This window comes from Rhipicephalus sanguineus, chromosome 1, assembly GCF_013339695.2.
Source record: "Rhipicephalus sanguineus isolate Rsan-2018 chromosome 1, BIME_Rsan_1.4, whole genome shotgun sequence".
NCBI lineage: Eukaryota > Metazoa > Arthropoda > Arachnida > Ixodida > Ixodidae > Rhipicephalus > Rhipicephalus sanguineus.
In genome coordinates this window covers 174,051,195-174,074,056 of record NC_051176.1, presented here as the reverse complement: position 1 = coordinate 174,074,056, position 22,862 = coordinate 174,051,195, and the positions used below count along the sequence as shown (strand labels likewise).

At 44.3% G+C, this 22,862-nt stretch overlaps 1 protein-coding gene across 1 annotated transcript in view; it reads right to left on the bottom strand.

The window, feature by feature from the left end:
- Positions 1-22,862, bottom strand: part of LOC119402577 (ribosomal RNA processing protein 36 homolog) — a 29,924-nt gene that overhangs the window by 5,620 nt on the left and 1,442 nt on the right. The window contains exons 6-7 of the mRNA XM_037669722.2: positions 16,479-16,658; positions 12,155-12,266 (exon numbers count right to left, since the gene is read on the bottom strand). Of these exons, the coding sequence (XP_037525650.1) occupies positions 12,155-12,266; positions 16,479-16,658 (292 nt within the window). The remainder of the gene's footprint in view (positions 1-12,154; positions 12,267-16,478; positions 16,659-22,862) is intronic.

Genomic DNA, 22,862 nt, shown 5'->3' with positions numbered 1-22,862 from the left:
GCGAAGTGCACAATGCTTTTAAATGACTTCGCTTTTCTCAGGTCGCACGCCTTCTTCTCCCGCAAATAGTATATTATATGTGGTGTCTTCACTTATGACCACATTTTCAAGTCATCACACCAGCTTGTGATTGTGCTTGGGTGCTGGTACACTTTATGATCTGCACCAAAGAGAACCAATGTCAAGGCTGACGATTAATACACAAAATGTTTGGCCAAGAGTTGTTCTCTCATAACATCAACCTCTCTGATTTCTATGCTACAGCACATGATTTACAATGCCTGCGGTTAGAAAATGTTCCATCTTTGTGCGTGCAATTTCGAGGTTATCGATTAGCACTTTCCAATCTACATGACAGAAAGGCCTGCATGACATGTGTTATGGCACAGGTACGCGTCTCTAACGTTTCGTCGAGAGCACGTTCTTTCTCGACTTGAAAATTTTGTGACGATAACTAAGGCAGCGTTATCACAACCGCACCTTTTGTTTTGTCTTTTTTTTTTTCGCGCGGCAACCTGGGTGTCGTGAATAATCGGCCCACGTTCGTTCAAGCCAGGTCGTTACTTGGACACGTGCGCTCGTCGTAATGCTTCTCAAATACTTGCCAGAAAACAAACTGACAATAATGTTACCAAAAGCGGACGCCCTTTTGGCGTATCGCTAGTGGCGGCGGCTCGCGCCGAAGCGAACTTACGCTATGTCATGCTTCCAGACGTGCAACAGGTTTATTTTCATTTTATCATCGTGTTGTTTCTACACCGAATTTTGAGCTCACCAGTCGTACATCTGTTTCTTATCCTGTGCAACTATCAGAGGCCACAAGCTTTTAACTACGACGGCGACACAAATGAACACAGGCATCAGTGTTTGTGCTCCTGTCGTTCCATGAACATTGTATTGCGACGTGCTAAGCGGAACCAAATGGTCTGTTAGGGATTAGAGTTACGTTTAACATGCATAATCACGGCACGGAAACCCGAGAGTCATCTTAAACTCTAGTGCGCGCACCTAGCGCGCAGCCGGACAATGGCCTACGTGTTCACTCGTCTCCATTTACGTTTCTCCGATTACTTCGAGTTGTCCTAAATATTAACGCTCTCTTACAGCGCATATTCCAAGAACCACACCGAGGTCAGCTATAACAAAGCATACAAAGCAATTGCCAATTTACAGATGCTGCTTAAAAACTGCATTGGCATTCTACTCATCGTCGGCGCTGCTGCGGAAACGTCTCGTGGGCCGCCGCTGCTTGCTGTTTCAGCCATTTTGAAGCTGACAGCTAAGCGATCATTTACCAGCGCCTTTAAACTCGCGAAGCGTTGCTCTGTTTTGCCCGTGTACCGCGAAGAACAGCAATACCTTGTGAACTGAGCGTATAGGGAGCTTGCACGAACGGCGGCGACGCTATGCACTCTGGGTAGGCAGCCATTTTTTTGTCATAGCCGACCGCGGAGTGCAGTGGCGCAGTCGTGTTTGCAAGCGTTGGCGTAGCTAGCAGGTGTGATCAAGAGCGAGCGCGACGCAAATTCAACTCCAAGAAGCGTCGTGCACGATGTCAGCTACACTGGAAGACTACACCCCAACGCTGTGCCGAAAAGACCGCGAGCGGTACGAAGAAAAGACGAGACTCTACGGGCTGCACCCATTCACGCTCCGTCGGACGACTGTGTAAGCGATGTGGACTTGTGGCCGCGCGTCGACATCGCCGATATTCACGAATTTCTCGTTTTGAGGACGAGTTTTATTACCGGGGAACAGCTGAAGTCGAGAAAGGCCCTCGAGGGCCACAGTTACGAGTGGCTGGGAGCCATGGGCGAAGAAAGTCGCCGCCGACACCGTGATCGTCGTCACTCAAGTAAGACGTGTTAATTATTTGACTTTTTCGTAGGTGCTGATGTTTATTTCTCTGCGCTGACTTGCGTCGGCTTTACGACAGATCCGCATTAACCCCTACTCACCAAGAGCTTACGGGAAGGTGCCGTTAAATTTACGCTACACTTGGCGTAAATGAGAAATCTCAGAGGAGCATCGAGGCAAGAACAAGGAAGCAAAACATGTGTGTAAAACAGTACGCTTATTGAACTGGTCGAATCACAGCATTAGCACTACGAAAAAGTCAAATAATTAACATGTCTTACTTGAGTGACGACGATCACGGTGTCGGCGGCGACTTTCTTCGCCCACGGCTCCCAGCGACTCCTAAAGTGGCCCTCGAGGGCCTTTCACGACTTCAGCTGTTCCCCGGTAATAAACCTCGTCCTCAAAACGAGAAATTCGTGAACATCGGAGATGTCGACGCGCGGCCACAAGTTCACATCGCTTACACAGTCGTCCGACGGAGCGTGTATGAGTGCAACCCGCAGAGTCTCGTCTTTTCTTCCTACCGCTCGCGGTCTTTTTGGCACAACGTTGCGGTGTAGTCTTCCAGTGTAGCTGGCATCGTGCACGACGCTCCTTGGAGTTGAATTAGCGTCGCGCTCGCTCTTGATCACACCTGCAAGCTACGCCAACGCTCGCAAACACGACTGCGCCACTGAACTCCGCGGTCGGCTCTGACAAAAAAATGGCTGCCTACCCAGAGTGCATAGCGTCGCCGCCGTTCGTGCAAGCTCCCTATACGCTGCATACACCAACGTTACTAGAACAAACTCAGTTTCCAAGCTCCGTATCTCCGCCAGCGGAGGAGGGTGGTCCGAACGGCGGTCGCGAGAACTAGCGGCGCTGCAGTTCCGTCTTGCGCTACTATCGGCGCGTCGTCTGCTGGCACGGCATAAGGCTGCGGTCCGCCGCGCAGCAACTTTCTTATTGTACTAGTTAGGTGGATACTTAGGTGGATATGCATAAGGTCGTCTGTATGCATTGGCCCGCGTGCGTTGTTCAAGGCTAAGAATCGATGTTCGGTCTATATTGCCTCGCCCACTTGTTTTATTTTGATGTATTCGGGTTTGACCAGCAAGGACTGTTATCAACGCTCGACGCTGTCCGCGAAGCAGTGTTCGAGAAGCTTCGCGATTGTACTAGATCGTTTTGGTAAGATTGCGCGCTGTACGCGAATGTTCCAGCTTTGTCGAGAGATAACGCCGCCACCAGCGATATCACTGGAAAGTTCGATAGCGCCTGTATAAAAGCCGACGCGCTTGACCGCTGGTCAGTTGATCCACGCTCTGTTCGCCGCTCTGAGTATATTGCTGTAGTTTGACTTTCGGTTTCCCGGCCACAAGTTCGGCCAAATAAAGAGTTTCATCTCGGACCTGCTGACTGCTGCCTTCGTCGACGTCACGGCCCTGTGACAATATTTGAGCTGTCTACATTGCGCTTAACTTCCAAGCATAGGAGTTTCTAAGCGAATGAGGGTTTTCCGAGTAATTTTTATAACTACCACCACAATTTTAGCCGCTGCCGCCTTATCTAGACCAAGAACAACCGAACACGTTTGTGAAAGCCTTTATAGTGTACAAAGAAGCGTACTTACTCGAGATACAAAACGTTCTAGAAAAACAGTACTCATGTTTCTACAATTTATTGAAAAAAACTTCTGGAAAAACATCACCAATGCTTTGCAATGTTTACAAGACACGTTTTCGCGACGGTTCAAGGGATACTGACCCAAAATCGGAAAATTTTACGAGAACTCGGTAAATGAAATCTCAGTGTGCCATTACATCGAATAGATGTCGTCTCTGAGCAATTTTTTCAGCGGATAGTTTTATTTTTGGTGTCTCGTCTTTCTACGTCGCATCCTTCTACGGTGCCTTAAACAATTCGAACAGATTGGCCGTGATGTGAGCACCGAGCAGTTATTCGCGCTTACCCTGTCGCTAGAAGAGTCGTCAGTATTGACTCCTTCGCACAACTCCAGTTTTTCAACTTCACCGAGCAGATGTTCCATGCGCGCAGCACTTCTTACACTGTACGACAGCCGTTTGCGTTTCGTGCTGTAGCCGTTTACTACGCAGTTAAACTGCTCGTCAACTACAATTACCTTTTGCTCAAGTAAGTCTCAGTTCCCGAAGCAAAGTGTGGGATTGGGCTAGTTGGTATTCCATTATTAAACTGCTCAGCGCAAAAAATTTGACACGGTACACATAGAAAAGACGAGGACCAGCGCTGGTCCTCGTCTTTTCTATGTGTACCGTGTCAAATTTTTGCGCTGAGCAGCCCGTTCCCGAGCCGGCGAGTGTAAAATATTCCGCACATCTTGTTCAATACCTCGTCGTAAAATCTCTCGAAAAACCACTGCTTTGAAGGCATAGCGACAGCTGACAACTGGTCGAATGTTAGTGTGATGCAACTCTGAGTCTCGGTAGCGTATATAGGTAATCGCGTGCCTTTCGTTTTGCTGTTCTATTTCTGGCGTCTCCTCCAAAGTGGGCACTGGGCTTTCGCGAGACGCCGTGCGTTTTGGGGGGGAGGGGGGGATTTGCGCCTAAACCCCGAACATTATGGCTTTGAAATGTGGGGTGGAAATACTGGGAACAAGCGCGGCACGGCACCTGGCGCGAGTTCCCACTTTCTACTTGGGATCAAAACTTCTTGTCCCGCAACGACATGACGATAGTGCTTTACAATATCGTCACTCTGAAAATGAACGTCACAGACCTTGCATTTCGCAGTAAGCTTTCTATCTTTGCGATGCAAAGCTTGAATGGCGTATGGGGTCTTTTGCAGGTCCGAAGAAGTATCGTGAAGCGGAGTCGTCGTTGCGGTAGCCGCTCTTGCAGCCCGGCGCAAAGCAAGTCGGCATACCGCACTGTGAATCTGTTCGCCCTCGTTACGCTTCGTACATCATGCACGTGTCTTCGTACAAGACGCTAAGTCTGGTCAAGAACAGTCGCAAAAATGACGAGCTAACAAAGCGCAGACGACGCTGTAACCCACGTGCACTCGTACATCAGCGGCGCCGATCACAACAGCGCCAGCCGCGGGAGCTAGACGTGACTGCAGCGCCACTAGTTCTCACGACCGCCACGCGGACCGCCTCTCCGGCGGAGCTTTTAAACTGAGTTTGTTCTAGTAACGTTGGCATACACCGACGTGGAACTCCACACACCGGAAGGGCGGCGAAACATCGCAGACGCTAGACGGCGCTGCGGCAGTGGCGAGCTTTAAAAATGGCAGCCGCCTTGTGAAATTGGTGTATAAGTAGGACCAAGTATGCCATTCATTCACGACCAATTACAAGATCATTTCCTGAAAACTACATCTGGTCGATGGCCTCCTTTTACATCGCTGCCTTCTTGCAGATGCTTCTTGAAGTTGCACACGCACCCTCCGTAGGTCCTCATAAATCGCTGCAACTTCATCATCAATGGCTTGCGATTGTCATTAGTGGCTTCGGTAACAATTTGAAATGTGTAAGTTGGTTCTGCACCGCACTGTATATAGCTTCAAAATTTATTATTGGTTAAAACACGAAAGTTAAACGCACTGTAGTAATTTTTGCTTCAATGCCGGCACAGTTAAGACGTGGACGTGTATCACCCAGTAACTCGATTGATCCGTGCAGTTGTGAAGCAGGAATGAACTCTGGTTATGTTCAATGCCTCGTGCAGATACTCATTTTCTCTGCACGCATGAGCTCCGACCACGCAGTGGTAGCACATGCAGAAATATTTGTTTACCTTGTTCAGCACACTTCAGCAAGCCATGCCTGTCGTCTGCTTTCATGGTGTCATCTAATTTCGAATCGGTAGAATTTCACTGGTGGAGTGAAACCCCTTTGTGTTTGCATGGCCACTGTGACAGTTAAAAACGCAGCAGTAACCATCAGTCCCCTGTTGAGTCGACATCGCAGAACGAGGGACGTTTCACGTGCAGTGCGAGCTCCGCAATTGCGCGGGAACCAAGGGGAGCGGAGGGATTGTTCCATGTGGCAGAAGTTCGTTTTCTCCGGTAGGGGAATGGCAAGCGCTGGCGTCGGCGGAGAAACTTGAGCGGGTCTCCCCTATAAAAGCTTCTAGTGAATATATCGCGAACTTTAACAATACAATCATGCGAAGATGACCAAGTCCTCTAGGGTATTACATAATGCTGTTCCACTGTGATCCTATCCTATCCCCTCATGTCAAATATACGTAATTGCTCATGCAAGCATGAACGGCAATCTGTGACTTTTCAACAACCAAATCAAATGCTCTTCTTGTATCACTTGTAACAGGCGATTTTTTTTAAAATTTTTTACTAATAGCATTGCCTGCTCTGACAAAAGTTTCCCTTATCTCCCCACCTGACATAAGTTGAAGATATTGCTTCAGGGGGGGGACACTGCTCTTAAAATTTTTTCTTTATTTCTTGATCGATTTTGATGAAACTTGGCGACTTTATGTATATTTGTGTGCTGATTTCAAATATGCAATTACTTTTCTAGTACATGGTGTTGTTTCCAAAATACAAAATATTTCATGTGCCTTTTGGGGAGCGACATTATTTCTAAACTGACTGCATTACAAGGTAAATCAGCGTATCATGATAATCTGCAATCGGAACTGTGTGCAATGCAACAAAAATGGATGTTCTAAACCCATTTTAACAGAAGTTATGGTATGTTGAACATTCGCGAGGGAGTCAATTTCAAGCTGGAATTACACTCGTGAATGTTCAACATACCATAACTTTTGTTCTAATGGTTTTAGAACACCCATTTCTGTTGCACTGCACACAGTTCCGATTGCAGATTATTGTAATATGCTGATTTACTTTGTAACTAACTCAGTTTAGAAAAAAACTTGCTCCCCAAAAGGCACATAAAATATTTTGTACTTTAAAAACTACTCATTATACTAGAAAAATAATTGCTTATTTGAAATTAGTACACAAATACACATAAACTCGAGAAGTTACACCAAAATCGATCAAGAAATAAAAAACTTTTTTCAAGTGCCATGTCCCCCCTTAAAGGAGTACTGACACGATTTTGAAGTGCAGCAAAACGGACGTTTTTGGTTTCCTTGGCATGTAGTGTTAACGCTCTCCCCACACTGCATCCGGGAAACACGTATAAATATTTAAGTTTGATTTTAAAGTTTTCATCTCCCAGCATCTGCAAGGCAGCTTCACCGCATGGAGAGCCCTATGACGTTTCAAGTCAGCTGACTTGGTTTGCGAAGTCTGGGTTCTGCATGCAGCCTAAATCACAGAAATCGCTGTCGGAGGCACTGGATGACAGTTTACTCATCATGAACCACGTTCGACTGACAGCAAAGGACAGCAGGTGCACATTTCGTGGGTTGCAGTCTGCCCGTGACGTCACGGGCAGACTTGAAACGTCACTATGAAGCCGCCCTCTCGAAACCGAAACCGAAACTGCTGGTTGAAAGAAGCGGTATTAAAAATATATGCAATGCATCCCCAGGCACCACGACACTCTTTTTAGGGTTCTCGACACCCGTGCTTTCATTTAGAGCAACAACCCGAAAAATTTTAAAATTCACAGAGATGCTACCGAGGACTTCTGATTTGGAGCAATTGTTGGAGCAGCGAAATTTACGTTTTGGAGCACTTTGGAGCAGCAAAATTTTCATCTTGGAGCACTTTGGAACAGATATTTCTGCATCTGGGAGCACTCTGGAGCAGCAAAATTCACATCCTGGAGTGCACTACAGAAGCATATTGCAATAACATTCAAGCACCGGAATATTACTATAGGGCTCTTGTGAAGGCTAGAAATATTTCGATTCATTGCAGATCTCATGGAAAAAATCATCTCAGGAGAACTCCATACTCCATACTCCTCCTAAATACTTCACTCGCTAATGAAAAAATAAAAGCTCATGCAGTTGAGTGTTCTGAATTAACGTCTTCGGCGATTATTTTCGACACTAGCAAATAAACAGAATACCAGATCAATAAAATTGCACTTCATGAAATAACACTCTAAATACATCTATGTGGTTATCAGCAGACATTGTAGACAAACGCCGTGATGTACAGCAGTGCCAAAATGCCAAAGAGCCACACTGTCCCTAATGCATTCCCCTAAGAAAACTCCAAGGCGAAAGCCAGGTTCTTTTTCTTTTCGATCGACGGGTTGATCCTCCCCCTCCTTCTCTGCAAGCTATCTGCACCTCACCTGGTTTTGCGCAAGCTCCATGATCGGCGCACCGATTACGGAAGCAGTGTAAAGCGACGATGTCGTATTGGCGTCATCACGTGCCATCACGATATATGACGACATGATGACGTCACAAGTTTTGACGATCTATGACGTGATGATGACGCCATCACATGATTATTTTTTGCATCAATCGATTGACGCCGCCGACGGTCAATTTTCGTGTTTGATAAAGCATCTGATGCTTTCGCATTAATATTGCATATTGAACGTTAACAACCTGGCCTTACATACCAAACTGTCCTCCACCATGTCACCTCCTTGCCATGCGCGAAACAGCTTCGCTTATCATCCACTTCAAAGAGTGAAATGGCTCCTGAACTTTTTATAAATGTTTATTGTGATAACAATTATATGGACGCTCTCCGCGGATTTTTGCCGTCGCCATTGCCGTAATTTTCTGTATAAAGACCAAATTAATAACATCACCACGCGCATTCTAGCCGCGGGTAAAAGCTCATGACCGCTGGCGACGAACGCGGCTGAAGCGGAGATTAAGCTAGCCGGCCGTCTGTCTCCGTCGCACGGACAGCGCATGAGATAACATCTTCCCGCGTGCGGGCCTGCCGTCGATTGCTCATCAAACAGAGAGGAAACGCTCCGCCCGTCTTTCGTAAGGAGCATGAAAGGACGCCAGAGGAGCGAGGGGGGGGGGGGGGAGGAAGGGGACTGCATCGTTCGAAGGGCGCAGTCGCTTGCGCGCGCGCCATCTCGAGGCATCAGGAGACGGCTCGTAAACTTGCTGTGCTCTCAACGCTTACTTCGTGTTTAGAGAACTCAGAGCAAGAAAATGCATCGGTTCCTGGAGCGGCCATATTCCCTTAAACCAGCGTTTTGTTGAGTTACGCGAGATCGAATCCAAAAGAGTTAGCTGCTAGCCTTACTTCGTTAAACAATACAATTTGTTGGTATCGCATTCATTGCTTCGCCCTTAAGCGAAACTGAGTTTTTTTACCCGCCAGCTATTGACCCCCGAAAGCGAGGGGCGGACGTGTAACATGGTAGCCGCTTCACTGTGGGCCGTCAGCGACGGGCCCGCTACTGACAGCTGCGCATTTGCGGCTGCTCCGACCAGGATATATGTTTTTATTAATGAGATGACATTTTTAAAAAGCAAGCAAAAAAATTCGAATTGGAACCCTAGCACGTGAGCTCGAAAGGGCAGGTCCTTTTAGGGGGTATTTACCGCAGAGTGATTACAAACTCGGACGTGCTGGTATAAGCAATTACGAAAAAGCTCTTCCGAATGAAGATCCATGGATAAAGTATATCCGAGGAAAAGCGTGAACGCGTGTCCACCGTTCGCGTGATCTTCCATAAACGCGAAGCAAGGAAAATTCGATATTGTTCCATATATATACTGCTAGCTATCCCAGATTTCATTCCGCGATGTCCGGAAACAGAAGTGACAGACATTTTAGCAGCACACATGTAGTTAATACTGAACATTGCTTTCCTTACGGGCTGTGCGACGCTTGAAACGAGCTATCAGCAGCGTTTCTAGAACAGACGACGTCCGCCGATGAATCGCCGTCGCACTTTCTCGCTACCGAGAGGCCTAGACGTCACGAGCCTCTGCGGAGAGCGCGTTTTGCTGTCGAGCCGACTTGCAGAACAGAAGCTGCGTCGGCACCGTGCATGGCATCGTGGCTTATTCGGGACGCACGCGCGAGCGCTATTTATTCAGCGGAATAATTCTTGGTCAATGGTTGCGACTTTGGCAGCCCCAAGATCAAGGTGCACATGTTCTGACGCGCCGGCCGTGCGTTTGCTGGTGATAGACGCCCCCAAACCCGAGACTTTGGCGCAGTTTGGCGCAATTTTCGTCGATATTATCAGGATGGCGCAGTAAATACAATTTGGCGCACTTTGGCGCAGTTGGCGCAGGAGTGGAATCACTGAATTCATGTCAGTACTCCTTTAAGTGGAGACGGTTTGAGTAAAGCTTAGTTCAGAGAGCAAAAGCAGAACATCAGAGCTAGAGGGTAGTATACCAGCATCCTTGATTGGTCTACTACCTGCTCCTTGTTTATTTTGCGGTCAATGGTTCATTGACAATCACAGTGGCTCGCAACAGGGTAAACTTCTGTTAAGACGAATTCGGTTGACCAAAATTTGCATATAAGCTGAACAACGTGGGAATGTTTGTTTCGTTTTCCACAGATGCAATGCAAAAAAAATATAACAATAATAAAAAAATAAATAAAATAAAAGAGAGAGAGAGAGACTCTTCAGACGAACTGCCTCACATGCACTCTTCTGTTAAGATGAACAACAAACTTTCGCACCGACTGCCACTGCTGGCGATTCTGCACAGAGAGTGTGGCAGTCTTAGGTCAATCCACATTGAGCTAACTTTCATGACAAACTTTCGGTGGCAAGGAGCGGCATGCTTTATAGCGAGGCTCGGCTATGTAACTTGGCTTAACTAGGCACAGCGATGCTTAACTTTGCTTGGCGTGGCTGTGCCGGCATGATGATCATAATTTCTCGCCTATATCGCAAACTGGACAAATGGTGGGCATAACAGCTCTGCTGTAAAATGTTAATTGCTTCATTTGTAAAGAAAAAGGCTACTTAATCACCTTTGTCTGCAGTTATCACGCTGAGCTTGAGTGCTATACCTATTTCGGCATTTGTACGGCGGTAAAGCAGAGCTTTCGTCATAGCGGGTTTTGCCGGCCACCTTCTGTCTGCTTCTGCCATATGCTGAAGGCTGTAAAATCCCCATAAAATGCTTGCCAAAGGTTTAAAAGTATACGAACTGGCTTGTTCCAACGGAACACCGCAGATGATAGACAAAAAGTTGGGGAAAAAAAGATGTTATTTTGCATGGCGCCTTTACATTTCAATGGACCGAAGCGCCCTCTCGCGAAACTTCGCCACCAGAGGAAAGCGCGGCACTGCATGTTTGGAAAAAGTAGAGTTACTGTATATGCTACCTTTAGATAGCAGAGTTGCGTGTAGGTTTGGCTAGCAACCACAGCCATGCGGCGAAGCCGCACTCCGTTTTTGCCGGTGCATGCCTACCGTGTCACCGATCGACACGTTTGGCATGGCTAAGACCGGTGATTAACTTGACTGTCGATGACTAGAGTCAGTGCAGTTTGCTGCATCAACGGCATCGAGAAATACAAAAATTGACCGGAGCGTCAGCTTCACCGCAATGTGTGGTTGCTAGCAGTGTTTGGAAGACAGAAGTGCAACTCTGCTACCTATAGATAGCATACACAGTAACTAGGAAAAAGGTCCATTCTGGTTCCTCCGTTCCTAAAGCCTATGTTGGTACTATTTTAAACACTGCTTTCTGTTTTTCATTAATGATTACCTTGAAACCCTTCATGCTTTATCTTCTGCTTATAGTACCCCCTTTATGGAAAACGTAACTTTTGACATAAATGGAATCATTAAAGCTATCGATTCATAAATTTCTTTGCATGGCACTGACGGCATTAGCTATAAATTATTAAAAGCGCCAAACACATCAGCGGTCTTTTTCTAATGCTAACCTTTCAATAGTGCGTCACAACAGGGTCAGTCCCCTCTGACTGTGCAAAGCAACCACTAATCTTTTGCCCACACAGCAAACACCTCTGAGTGGTTGCATTATGCAGTTGCCACCAAGCAACGACACAGTCTGCATTAACACGATCCTTGCAGCAAATGGTTTCCTCGAAACAAATTCAAGTTCACATTTGCTAAGTGTTACATTGAAAGATATGGAGAATAAAATGTGAGCTTTCTACAATATTTGAACGAGAACAGAGCAGCGGTGAGTGCAAAATCTTCTTTCCAGGGTCTTCACGATTAGTTGCATGACTCTGTAAGTTCTCCACAATATTTCTCTTTTGACATCTAAGCATGCCAGCTAATATATTATTTTAATAAAAGCTTTAGAATTTGCAATACTACAGGAAATGAACACAGCATCAGTTCTCTTGGCTGCCTCCTGTAGCAAGAAAACAAACATTGACAGTAATGTGTTCTTACTGAGTATGCAGTCCTACAAGACCATGACCCAAAGCACTGTGAGACACAACTTACTCTTGTTCAGGAAGAGCGGCTTGCTTTCACGGTTGTCAGCAAGAAACTGACTATACTGGTCATCAAGGCAAGCCTTCATGCTTTTCATCTTTTCAGTGGCTTCCTGATTTTCCTACAAAAAAAAAGTTTAATTCACTCATATTCTCAAAAAAAAAAAAAAACGAAAAGGACAATGGCAGTAAAAATTTAGCACAGGATGTACCACGTGGCGGTTACACTGATGAAAGTGACAGCGATGAAGGTGGCCAAGGATGTTTTTGTAGCAGCTCTGGAAGCAGCAAATTTACCACACTGGAGTAGATTTCAAGCCAGAATTGCCCATTTTGAAACAGTAGATATAGATTTCTAGAGCACCACTATATAGCTCAACATGAGTGAAATTCAGGCAAATTAAAAAACGATGTTCTATATTTAACTTTGCAGAGCATAATTACGTCTTGCACTGGCTGTGCCAAATGCCTTATATTCATATCTTGGCATTTGTATGCAAAACCCCAGAATGTAGCTTATATCACTGTTGCAAAGCCAGTTTGTCACTATATTGCTGACATTTTGCTATCAGACGGTGGCCACTAAGGTCTGACAAAACCAGAACTTCAGATCCTGCACACTCTGCGATCACTAAAGTCTGATATTGTGCAGTTGGACAGTATGGCTTTCCAAGTTGACAGACTGACATGTCTTCCAAAGAGTGCTGTAAGGGGCTCAGTTGAAGTCGTTAGCTGGTCCGCTTAGCACCCATGTTTGCACCTTCAGGGTGTATGGTGGGGTAAATCGACCAAAAAAAATTTCTTTTTATTTCACTGCTAAAAATTAATACGAGGGCGGTCCGATAAGTACTTAGCCTCACCGCGAGAGCGCGACGCTATCGCATGAGACATATACCGAGGTTGAGTACGCTCTCTTAGAGGGACACATGCAAAGGTCCAGTCGAATCGGGCTCGCGGTTTAGTTTTGCCGCTTGAGGAAGCAGGTGATTATCGTGTGTCCGTTAAAAATTAAAAAAGAGCAATATCGGTCAGTGATTTGATTCTTGTTTTTCGAAGGGAAATCGAGCAGCGAAATCAAAGAGCGACTGGATGCCGTCTACGGTGAGTCTTCTCATTCGATGGCAACCGTCAAAAATTGGTTCAACGAGTTTTAATGTGTTCGCACGTCGGTTTTTGATGAGCCTCGCCCAGGGGCCCCGTAACGGCTACCACGGCCGATAACGTGGCAAAAATCCACGACCTCGTATTGGCAGACCGCCGATTGAAGGTGCGCGAGATAGCTGAGACAGTAGGCATCTGAAAAGACCGCGTAGATTATATCCTGCATGAAATTTTGGGCATGAGAAAGCGGTCGGCACGATGGCTGCCGCGTTTGCTCACTCCGGACAACAAGCGCGTCCGTGAGACCACTTCACAGCAGTGTTTGAAGCTGTTTAAGCGTAATCCGAAGGAGTTCCTGCGTCGTTTTGTGACCGTCTACAAAACATGGCTCTACTGGTACACACCAGAGACCAAAGAACAGTCGAAACAGTGGACTGCACCCAGAGAACCTGCTCCGAAGAAGGTGAAGGCTGTCGCATCGGCCGGAAAGGTGATGGCCGCCATTTTCTGGGATTCTCAAGGTGTGATCTTCGTCGACTACCTTGAGAAGGGCAAAACGGTGACAGGACCCTACCACGCCGAATTACTGGGCCGATTCGACGCCGAATTCGAAAAAAACGGCCACATTTGGTGAAAAAAAAAGGTGCTCTTCCACCATGACAACGCGACAGCTCACACCTGCGCCGTCGCCGCGGCCAAGTTGGTCGAACTGGGCTACGAAGTGGTGCCCCATCCATCGTATTCCCCAGATTAGGCCCCGAGTGATCTCTTCTTGTTTCCCAACTTGAAAAAGTCACTCGCCGGACAAAAATTTGAGTCGAATGAAGAAGTTATCGCCGCCACAGAAGCCTGCTTTGCAGCTCAGGAGAAAACGTATTTTTTTGACGGGATCAAGAAGTTGGAGGATCGCTGGGTCAAGTGTATAGAGTTAAAAGCGGACTATGTTGAGAATTAAATCGACACCATTCCAAAATTTTTGTTTTTCTTTTGAAGGCTAAGTACTTATCAGACCGCCCTCGTACACTGTGAGGAACAAAACTGTGCAGTTAATGGACACATGGCTTGTTTACATGCTATTTTCCATATTTTTTTCTGCGTGTATTTTTAAAAATAAATTTGGCTAAATATATATTCAATTTCTGCCATTTTGATAAGTGGCGACTGAATTTTCCCACCAGGGAGGCTTTTGCAGTGTAGTCATTAGTTTATGTTGTGAGTACTTTCCGCCCGTGTTTTTAAACATAAGGTTGGATTTTTCTCATCACAATTTTGAAAAATATTGAGCCTTGATGTATCTTTTCTGGGAAGCTATTCAACTGATTATGCTGAAATTTTCTCAGATTATATTGAAATCCCTTTGAAATAGTCTGAACCTAAGGATTTGAAAAAAATATTTGAGTTATAATACAGAAAAAAAAAAAGATTAATTGGAAGGTCTCTCTAGCAGTAAGTGACAAGTTAGGGCAATATTTTTTTTTCTTGTACGATAAACGTAGGAACCTATTATTTTAGCTAGGGATTACAGCGACTGTCATTTGGAATTAGAGTGCAAAATTTCACGGTCACAATGTTTTTCATTTCTGAGAAAAGGTACATTAAGTTTTACACGCCAGCCTATAATTTGGTTCACAAATACAAAAAATAAAGTAAGAAAGACTGCAGAGAAAAAGATTACACCAAATTAAGCCCAAAATCATTCTTATTCTACGCATGGAATTTCACTATAACGTATTGAACAGTTGTTGAGATAAACAGCTGACACCCAGACAACACATTTACCCTACCATACCCAATTAAGACATTTGTTAAATTAAAAATTAAAATCCAGGATTTTATATACCAAGAGCACAATATTATAAGCCACGCTGTAGCGGGCGATTCCAGAGTAATTTCGGTCACCTGGAGATTTTAAGTACATGTTTCCTTGTAGCCCACAGGCCGGGATCGAATCCATGATCCCAAGTACCACAGCCCATTCCCTTGCAGCCAAATTACAATGCACCACCAAACAACCATACTCCAACAATGCCAGCATTGAAACGGAATTGCCGAGGCTTGGTTACCAGAGCTAATACACAAACTATGCTTTTCTGTTGACACTGAATACTGCATATATCCCCTTAAATACAGTGACTTAATTCAAAATTTGTTCTTTCACACAGGTAGGCATAGCTCGAAGATTTGGTGTAAGTGACACATCACTTCCATCACTGCTGCATGGAAAATAGGGTGAAACATGCCTAGCTATCTGTCATTTCTGATGCATCGTCTTTTAACATATCACACAGACAAGTTATCAGCCCTGGTTTTGGTACCCTGGTAGTGGCATCGATAGATTTCTAATACTTAGAGGATCTACAACGTTTACCTAAATATGAAAGAGTGGCATTTTGTTCCCTATTGCTACATGTTCAGTTTAACCAACCACACACGACGTTTTGTGTACTGAAAATGACAACTGACAAAAGTGGTCCTGCGTAAAATACATAGGTGCAATGCTAACGCGAAGTATTCTTTGCCTCTTACCAAGCATTCTGCATAGTTTGTTTTCTTGCCTCATGTGGGGTGTCTTCAATACAAACATTTTGCCCTGATGCACATAACACCATGGCAGTATGTGCACCAGGATCAATTTCAACCAGCATTCTTTAGCACCCAATGCTTCAGCCATTAGGCCACAGACACATATGGCGCAAAAGAACGGTAATGTACAAGCCAGCACTTTCAGATAATTGGTGCATGTGTTGCATCACATAGCAATGACTTGCTTCTTTCAAATGTGCAAATTTCCTCCATGTTATTCCTGTAACAGCTAGAATTTGGAGAAACTAGGTGACATCACACAAGTGCCTTTCGTATCTACCCAAGTTGTAATGGTTGTAGCATTTCATCAATGAAGCACAATAAATCAGTCATACCATCACCATCCTAACCTTCATGCTGTTGCCTGGTCATTGATCTTGCACCATTTTGTAAAAACTATGCGGAGCCCCAAACAGGGCTAGATAGCACACTACCACTGCAAAATGTTTTGCATTTTGCAATGGTTACACTAGTAGTCTGTCCACCTCTTCCGATAAGGGATTTCTAGTAATCTGGCAACCTCATAAAACTTCAACACGAATAGAAAGGCCTAAACATCGGGCTCACAAAAAAAAAAAAAATAATAAAAATAAAAATAGTAAAGCACCATTTTATGACATGCTACTATTAGCTGGACACACAATACAAACCATCTTCTGTAGAAGTCCTTTCAACGTCATACGCTTTTGGGGGTCTTTTTCTTGTTGAACCATCTTGACCAGCTCTTGCCTCTCTTTTGATCGTATATCATTTACAAATGAGTAGCTTTCCCTGAAGTCTCTCTCATTGTAATCTCCTGACCTCGCGTCGAACCGAGGGTCCTGTTTGACCTGCGTAAAAAAAAAAACAAAAGAAGCACAGGCAAGAAAATATTGGCGAATTTGCCTGTTTGCATGTTTTAAGTATTAGCTTTCAGAAGCACAAGTTCCATTAACTCAGACCTATGAAATACCACTACAAGAAAAGCTTTTATAATTCAAAACACAATACCACAGATGTCACCAGCTATAGTGATTATGCATTGAGTAGCAGTACTCAATGCATCAGTGAGCTGAACCAGCCTTGAGCTTCTCCTGAAGAGTGAACTACATACTAAAGGACATTAGTCATCCACGTACACCACACTGAAATATAGAACATTTTGACACAAAATTTTCATAAATGACAGACATCTGAAGCAGCACACTGAGCAAAGCTGAAAGCAAAAATAAAGAGGGGAGGGGCGGTCGCACCCGAAATAACCATACACTGAGGCACACAAAATCAGTTTTTGCTGGAGTATTCAAACTTTCACCTTTCTTTACATATGATTCATCGCAGCAAAATAATACACGACAAGAACTCAAGGCAGCCAGTAATGATGGTTGTCTATGGTTTGGGGACCTGGAGGACCTGCATCGACCGCATGCAGACAGTGAACTCCACTCAAATTACCTCAACTATAAAAAACCAGGGATGCATGATGTAGCCCTGTTGCTATAAGCTTAGCATGTAAAATTATTATATCTTTATATCTTTGAATGAAGTTGCATCATTGAAGCACTGCAACATTGTCACCCACTATACAACTGTAGGTTGTTGCATGGCTGTTGGCAATGGTACTGTGTCCGCCACGGTGGTATTGCGGTTACGGTGCTCGGCTGCTGACCCGAAGGTCACGGGTTCGATCCCGGCCGCGGTGGTCGCATTTCGATGGAGGCGAAACGGTAGAGGCCCGTGTACTTAGATTTAGGTGCACGTTAAAGAACACCTGATGGTTGAAATTTCCAGAGCCTTCCACTACAGCGTCTCTCATAATCATATCGTGGTTTTGGGACGTAAAACACCAGATATTATTATTATGGTACTGTAGGGATAGTTAAAAAATAGTCGATCTTTTCTTAGTACCAGAATTTACATTTTTTTCCCCTCTCTCTCTATTGGGAGGGAGGGTGGTAGTGACCAGGTATACCCCACGAAAACTTTATTGAAGCAAAAGTGCACCAATCACACTTTGTTGCTATGATAATTTTGATCGAGTTTAATGGGACAGTGACAGGAAATACACAAAAGTCTACTGGAAACTTCAGTCTCATAATGCGTAGGACAGACAACCGGTGGTCAGTTAGAGCAACAGAATGGTTACCAAGGGACGGAGAATGCAGCTGAGGATGACGGCAAGTTAGATGGGGGGACAAAATTAGGAAGTTTGCAGTGATAAAATGGAATTAGCTTGCACAAGACAGGATAAATTGGAGATCATTGAGAGAGGCCTTCGTCCGGCAGTGGACATAAAATAGGATGACGATGATGCAGAAATTTAACTCTCTTGCTTTTCAGCACTGCTCGTGTAACTTCTGGAGTTTCAAACCTCTATTTTTCTTTCGGGCACTTTCACATGACATTTAATCGCATCCTCTGCTCCAATCACTAATTCAGCCAAGCTGAAATTGCACTGCAGTTTCCATTTAAGAGCTATAGTTTAAGTGCTACATTTCCAAACTTCCCTGTTTCTAAGACACTTCTGAGGTGTTTTCAACTAATTTACTAAACTACACATGCCAACCAATTTTTACTCCTTCCCTAAGCCAACCAATAAATATATTTGTCACTGCAACAAATGAGTCAGGAATTTAATTAACTATCCTGCAATTCAAAAAACAAAAAACGTGATCTTTGAGTGCTGATAAACGCTGCCATCTGTGTAGTAATACTAGATAGAACACAACAAACGTGCTGTTTAAACACTGGCCACTGCATCCATCTGTGTAGTAAATGAAAGAAGCAAAGTGAAAGCGCTCTGTCGGTCCAAACAGCTTTAAAGTGAAAGAACATGATTGAGATAGCCTCACTAATAGAAAGACTATGTCTCATATTAACTGAAACAAGTACTACTTTTGCCCATTAAATGAGAATTTAGACTTCAGCTTGTTACAGCCAATCATGAAAAATACCTTTCGCACCCCACATGGTAAAAATGTGAAATAAATAGCGCTTTATCATAGTATGCAGCTCCTGGGCCTTTATTTATTTTAACCTTTTATGAGAAGCAAAAAAATCTAGCTATGGTATCCGCTTTACTGTTTCCTAAATAAAATGTACCACATGTGGGAACCCCCCAAAATTATTATTACTTACACAAGAATATTATCTGAAAATTGAGTAGTACAACCCATGTTCTATGGACCACTTAAGGACATGAGACATGGTGGGACACACATCATCTTACTGCCTACTTAGGCCTTCAGCTTTTCAGTCTAAGAGATGATTATGGTTGCTAATGAAGGGCTCAAAGCATGGAATACAAAGAAGCACTTAACAGGCTCCACAAATAAGCTATGCGTGTTTTTCCTGCAAGGTTGTCAGGCACCATCGACACTTTTTACGTGTAGTGGTGGGGCATGGTCATCGTGTTGCCCTTGTGCAACACGCTCATGCAACATGCTCTGCCACATTGTTTCAGTCTTTGAGTGATCTACAGAACCACAAAGTATGAATTAAAGTAGCTAAATCCACGTCAAATGATTTTGAAGATGTCTGCACATCAAAAGCAAAAGTGAAAGGGGCTTGCTAGGCCTAATCTTCAACCACTATGTTAGCATATGTGCAGGCAGCTAAAAACAATGGCTCACTGTTGCGTCAAACCTGTTCACAATTGGTCTAATTGCATGGCAGGAAAGCAAGAAGTATATTTTGCACTTGCTGGTCCTCTCATTCTGGGCAAATGAGCAACCAAACACAGATACGTCAAGAGCAACAACGGTGAAAAAAACAAGGCAACAAGGAAGACAACTCGTGCTACTAGTGCCACCTCCGAATTCAAATAAAAGATACAAATTGCATTATTCTCTAACGATGGCACAATTTGTTTCTGTGGGCCTATGTATATCACTTTGAACAAAAGAAGATGTTTTTGCCAGCAGTTTCAGGTGGGACATATATGCCCCAATGACCAGCAAAGGATTAAGATGCAATACATTTTTTAAGACTATATCTTGCGCTACAATACAAAGCTAAATCTTCATTTGTTGGAAGTACAGTAATAACCCAGAGAGTTTAGCATTTGGAGTAAAATAAAAGCTGTTTTGGAGCAGAAAACATTACATTTTGGTTCACTTGGAGCAGTAATACAACACTAAGTGTGTTACTATATTTGGTACAGATTCACATTACTGCCCAGAGAGTAACGCTGCTTGGCAGTAAAGACGCAAAGCTAACATTCAGAGAGCAGCAAGCAATCAGGCTCACCTTAACATGCAAAAATGACACGTTGCAAGCACTTTTATTTGCATGTATTTAATGGTATGCATGCCTAGCACAAGTGAGTTATTAGGATCACCGTGTTAGTGGTGCAATAAACAATGTTTTTCACATCATAGGCAGTGATGCGTACGGACGGGCACAGGCTACAAGGAGCTGGCTATTCCTTTGCACTGACATCATGCAGCTATGTGGTCATCAACTGGTCTGTTAGAGACTTCTGAGATCGCACAGGGTCGTATGAGAGCAATCTCGGAGTCGACCCGATTTTCTTACCGGTAGGAAATTCCACAAAGCAGAAAAATGTTTGTGGCCTCTCCACATTATTATAATGTTGTTTCAGATCTGTTTAAGACTGCCTATCACAGGGCTCGATAAAATAACTATTCTGCCGCCTAACCTGCATCTGTTTTGAGTTGCTCAGTTTCTGTCGCCATCGACATCTGTGCACAGCAAGTTGAGAACAGATCTTGCAGATTGAAAAGTTCTGTTTAAAATATTTCCAAAGATTTTCCAAATGAACTGCGGCGGGTACAGGTATTTCCAACATTAAGCTCTCATTCACACCAAGAAAAAGGGAGTGCTTGAATAGTGGTTGTCAGTTCCTTTAAAGTTGTCACTTGCAATGGTGCCTTACTGCAGGGGTCTCAAACATGTGGCCCGCGGCTTCACACGGAAAATGTTGTGACTTTTATAAATAGTACTCGCATTATTTTCTTGCATATTGCAATTAATACAGTTAAACCTGCCTATGACGAACCTCCACACAATGAATTCCTCGAATTACGAAGTGTTTCTGTTCTCCGCCATTACTCCGTGGGTTCGCGAGACCATGGCCTCCAAGATTGGCTCTGGCAATGCGATGGCACGTTGCCGGAGCCAATCTTGGAGGCCACGGCTAGACGATGATGGAGCAGCGTTGTATTGATGTCCTACGAACGTTCAGTATTGCCATCCCTCACAAACAAGCAATAGAGCAAGATAATGCAGTTTTATTGCCGCTAAATAAATGTTTTGGGTGAGCACTGCCTTCACTACCCCTGGTGTTTAATTTGTGGGTGCTGAAACTGGATATAACAAAAACCTGTTTATAACGAATTTTTTCGGGAATTTCCCAATTTCGTTATATCCAGGTTTAACTGTTGCACTTTGTTCGGGTAAGCTACAGACAGTGGACTGGTTTCAAGTATTTTTGTTATTCGTAAGACACACTATGTGGTCACTACTAGTTCAAATATCACCATGGAAGAAAACTCTATATTGCAGAACCGGCGTCCAAATTTGAGTCATTGTGGAAATCAGTATCGATAAGTTTTTCGAAACCGGACGTCAAATCCTCTTCAGAAATGACCCATGTATGGGATATGGGAAAGGCGTTCTTTCAAATGGCAACGTTAGGTCACATTTTGTTCAAACTCTCTCCGCCTCTGCTCCCCTCAGGGGGAAGCTGGTGTAGCTCTGAATAATATAATAATAATATCTGGAGTTCCAAAACGTCCCAAAACCACTATATGATTATGAGGAACGTCATAGTGGAGGGCTCTGGAAATTTCGACCACCTGGGGTTCTTTAACGCGCACCTATATCTAAGCACACGGGCCTCAAACATTTTCGCCTCCATCAAAAATGCAGCCGCCGCGGCCGGGATTCGATCCTGCGACCTTCGGGTCAGCAGTCGAGCGCCATAACCACTATACCACCGTGGCGATGTAGCTCTAAAGGTTCCAAGAATAGAGCAATGAAGACCAAGGGTGTCTTCAGTCGTTTCCCTCCAACAGCGCTCTTCGGGGAAAGTGGCTTTGTGCTGTTCAGCACAAAACGCTTTTGTGCATGTTTTCACTGTGTCGGGGTATTCTATGACGCTGTTGTAGAGGCTGCACAAAGTAGCTGCCCCTTTTGGTTTCAGTTAGGACACATCAATTCTGGGTTATTTAAAATTATTGACGAGTCTCTAAGCAAATAGAACCACCCAAGCAGTTACAGGACTGTCAATACCATTTGAAAACGGCAATATCTTAATATAGTAAAAAATATGCCGGAGTTCCTTGTTGAGGGGTTAAGTCTACCATAATGGGTATGTCCTCTCTCCCACTCCCAGATCGCACTTGGAAAAAAGAGTTTACCAGTGATGTTTCTCAATTCTTCTTTATACCAAAGAGTAAACTTTCCCCAATACAGTTTTTTTTTTTCACAGTAAACAACTGGGGAAGAAAAGTCAGTGATTTCAGCTTAAGAGATGGCAACAACACATCGCAACAACAATATGCAACACACCAAACGCCTGGTGATGCACATGCCCTTGTGGGAACTGTGGAAAGTAAAAATTTTAGTAGTCCGTCACTAGCATCACTGCTATAGTGCTAAAAAGGCAGGGCAACCTCTAATCATTTGTTTGCATTAACTCATGTGGTAATACAAATAACTTCTGATGGCACAAAGAAATGTGTTCTGCTTTCTAGTGTTTGCCGGACACAGTGAAGATCGGAGTTATATGTCCCACAGTCAGAATTAACGTACAACTCTTCACCAAAATTTTGGGTCCGATCACTGCAACAGACATTTGAACTGAGAAAAGCTCTCAGCATTTGAATACGAAGAAGTGAGCAAAATTCCATTTGTTACCTACTGTCTGGTGGCATTAATTGAAATCAGCGCAGTGTTTTGTGCGTGCAAAACACAGCACAGTCACTCACCCCCACTGCTGTTGGTCTGCCTCAAGCTGCCACCAAGTCTGCTGCTGCATTAGCCTGACAGTGGTCAGCTCTGCTCAATGTCTGTGCAGCGCATGTCGTTTC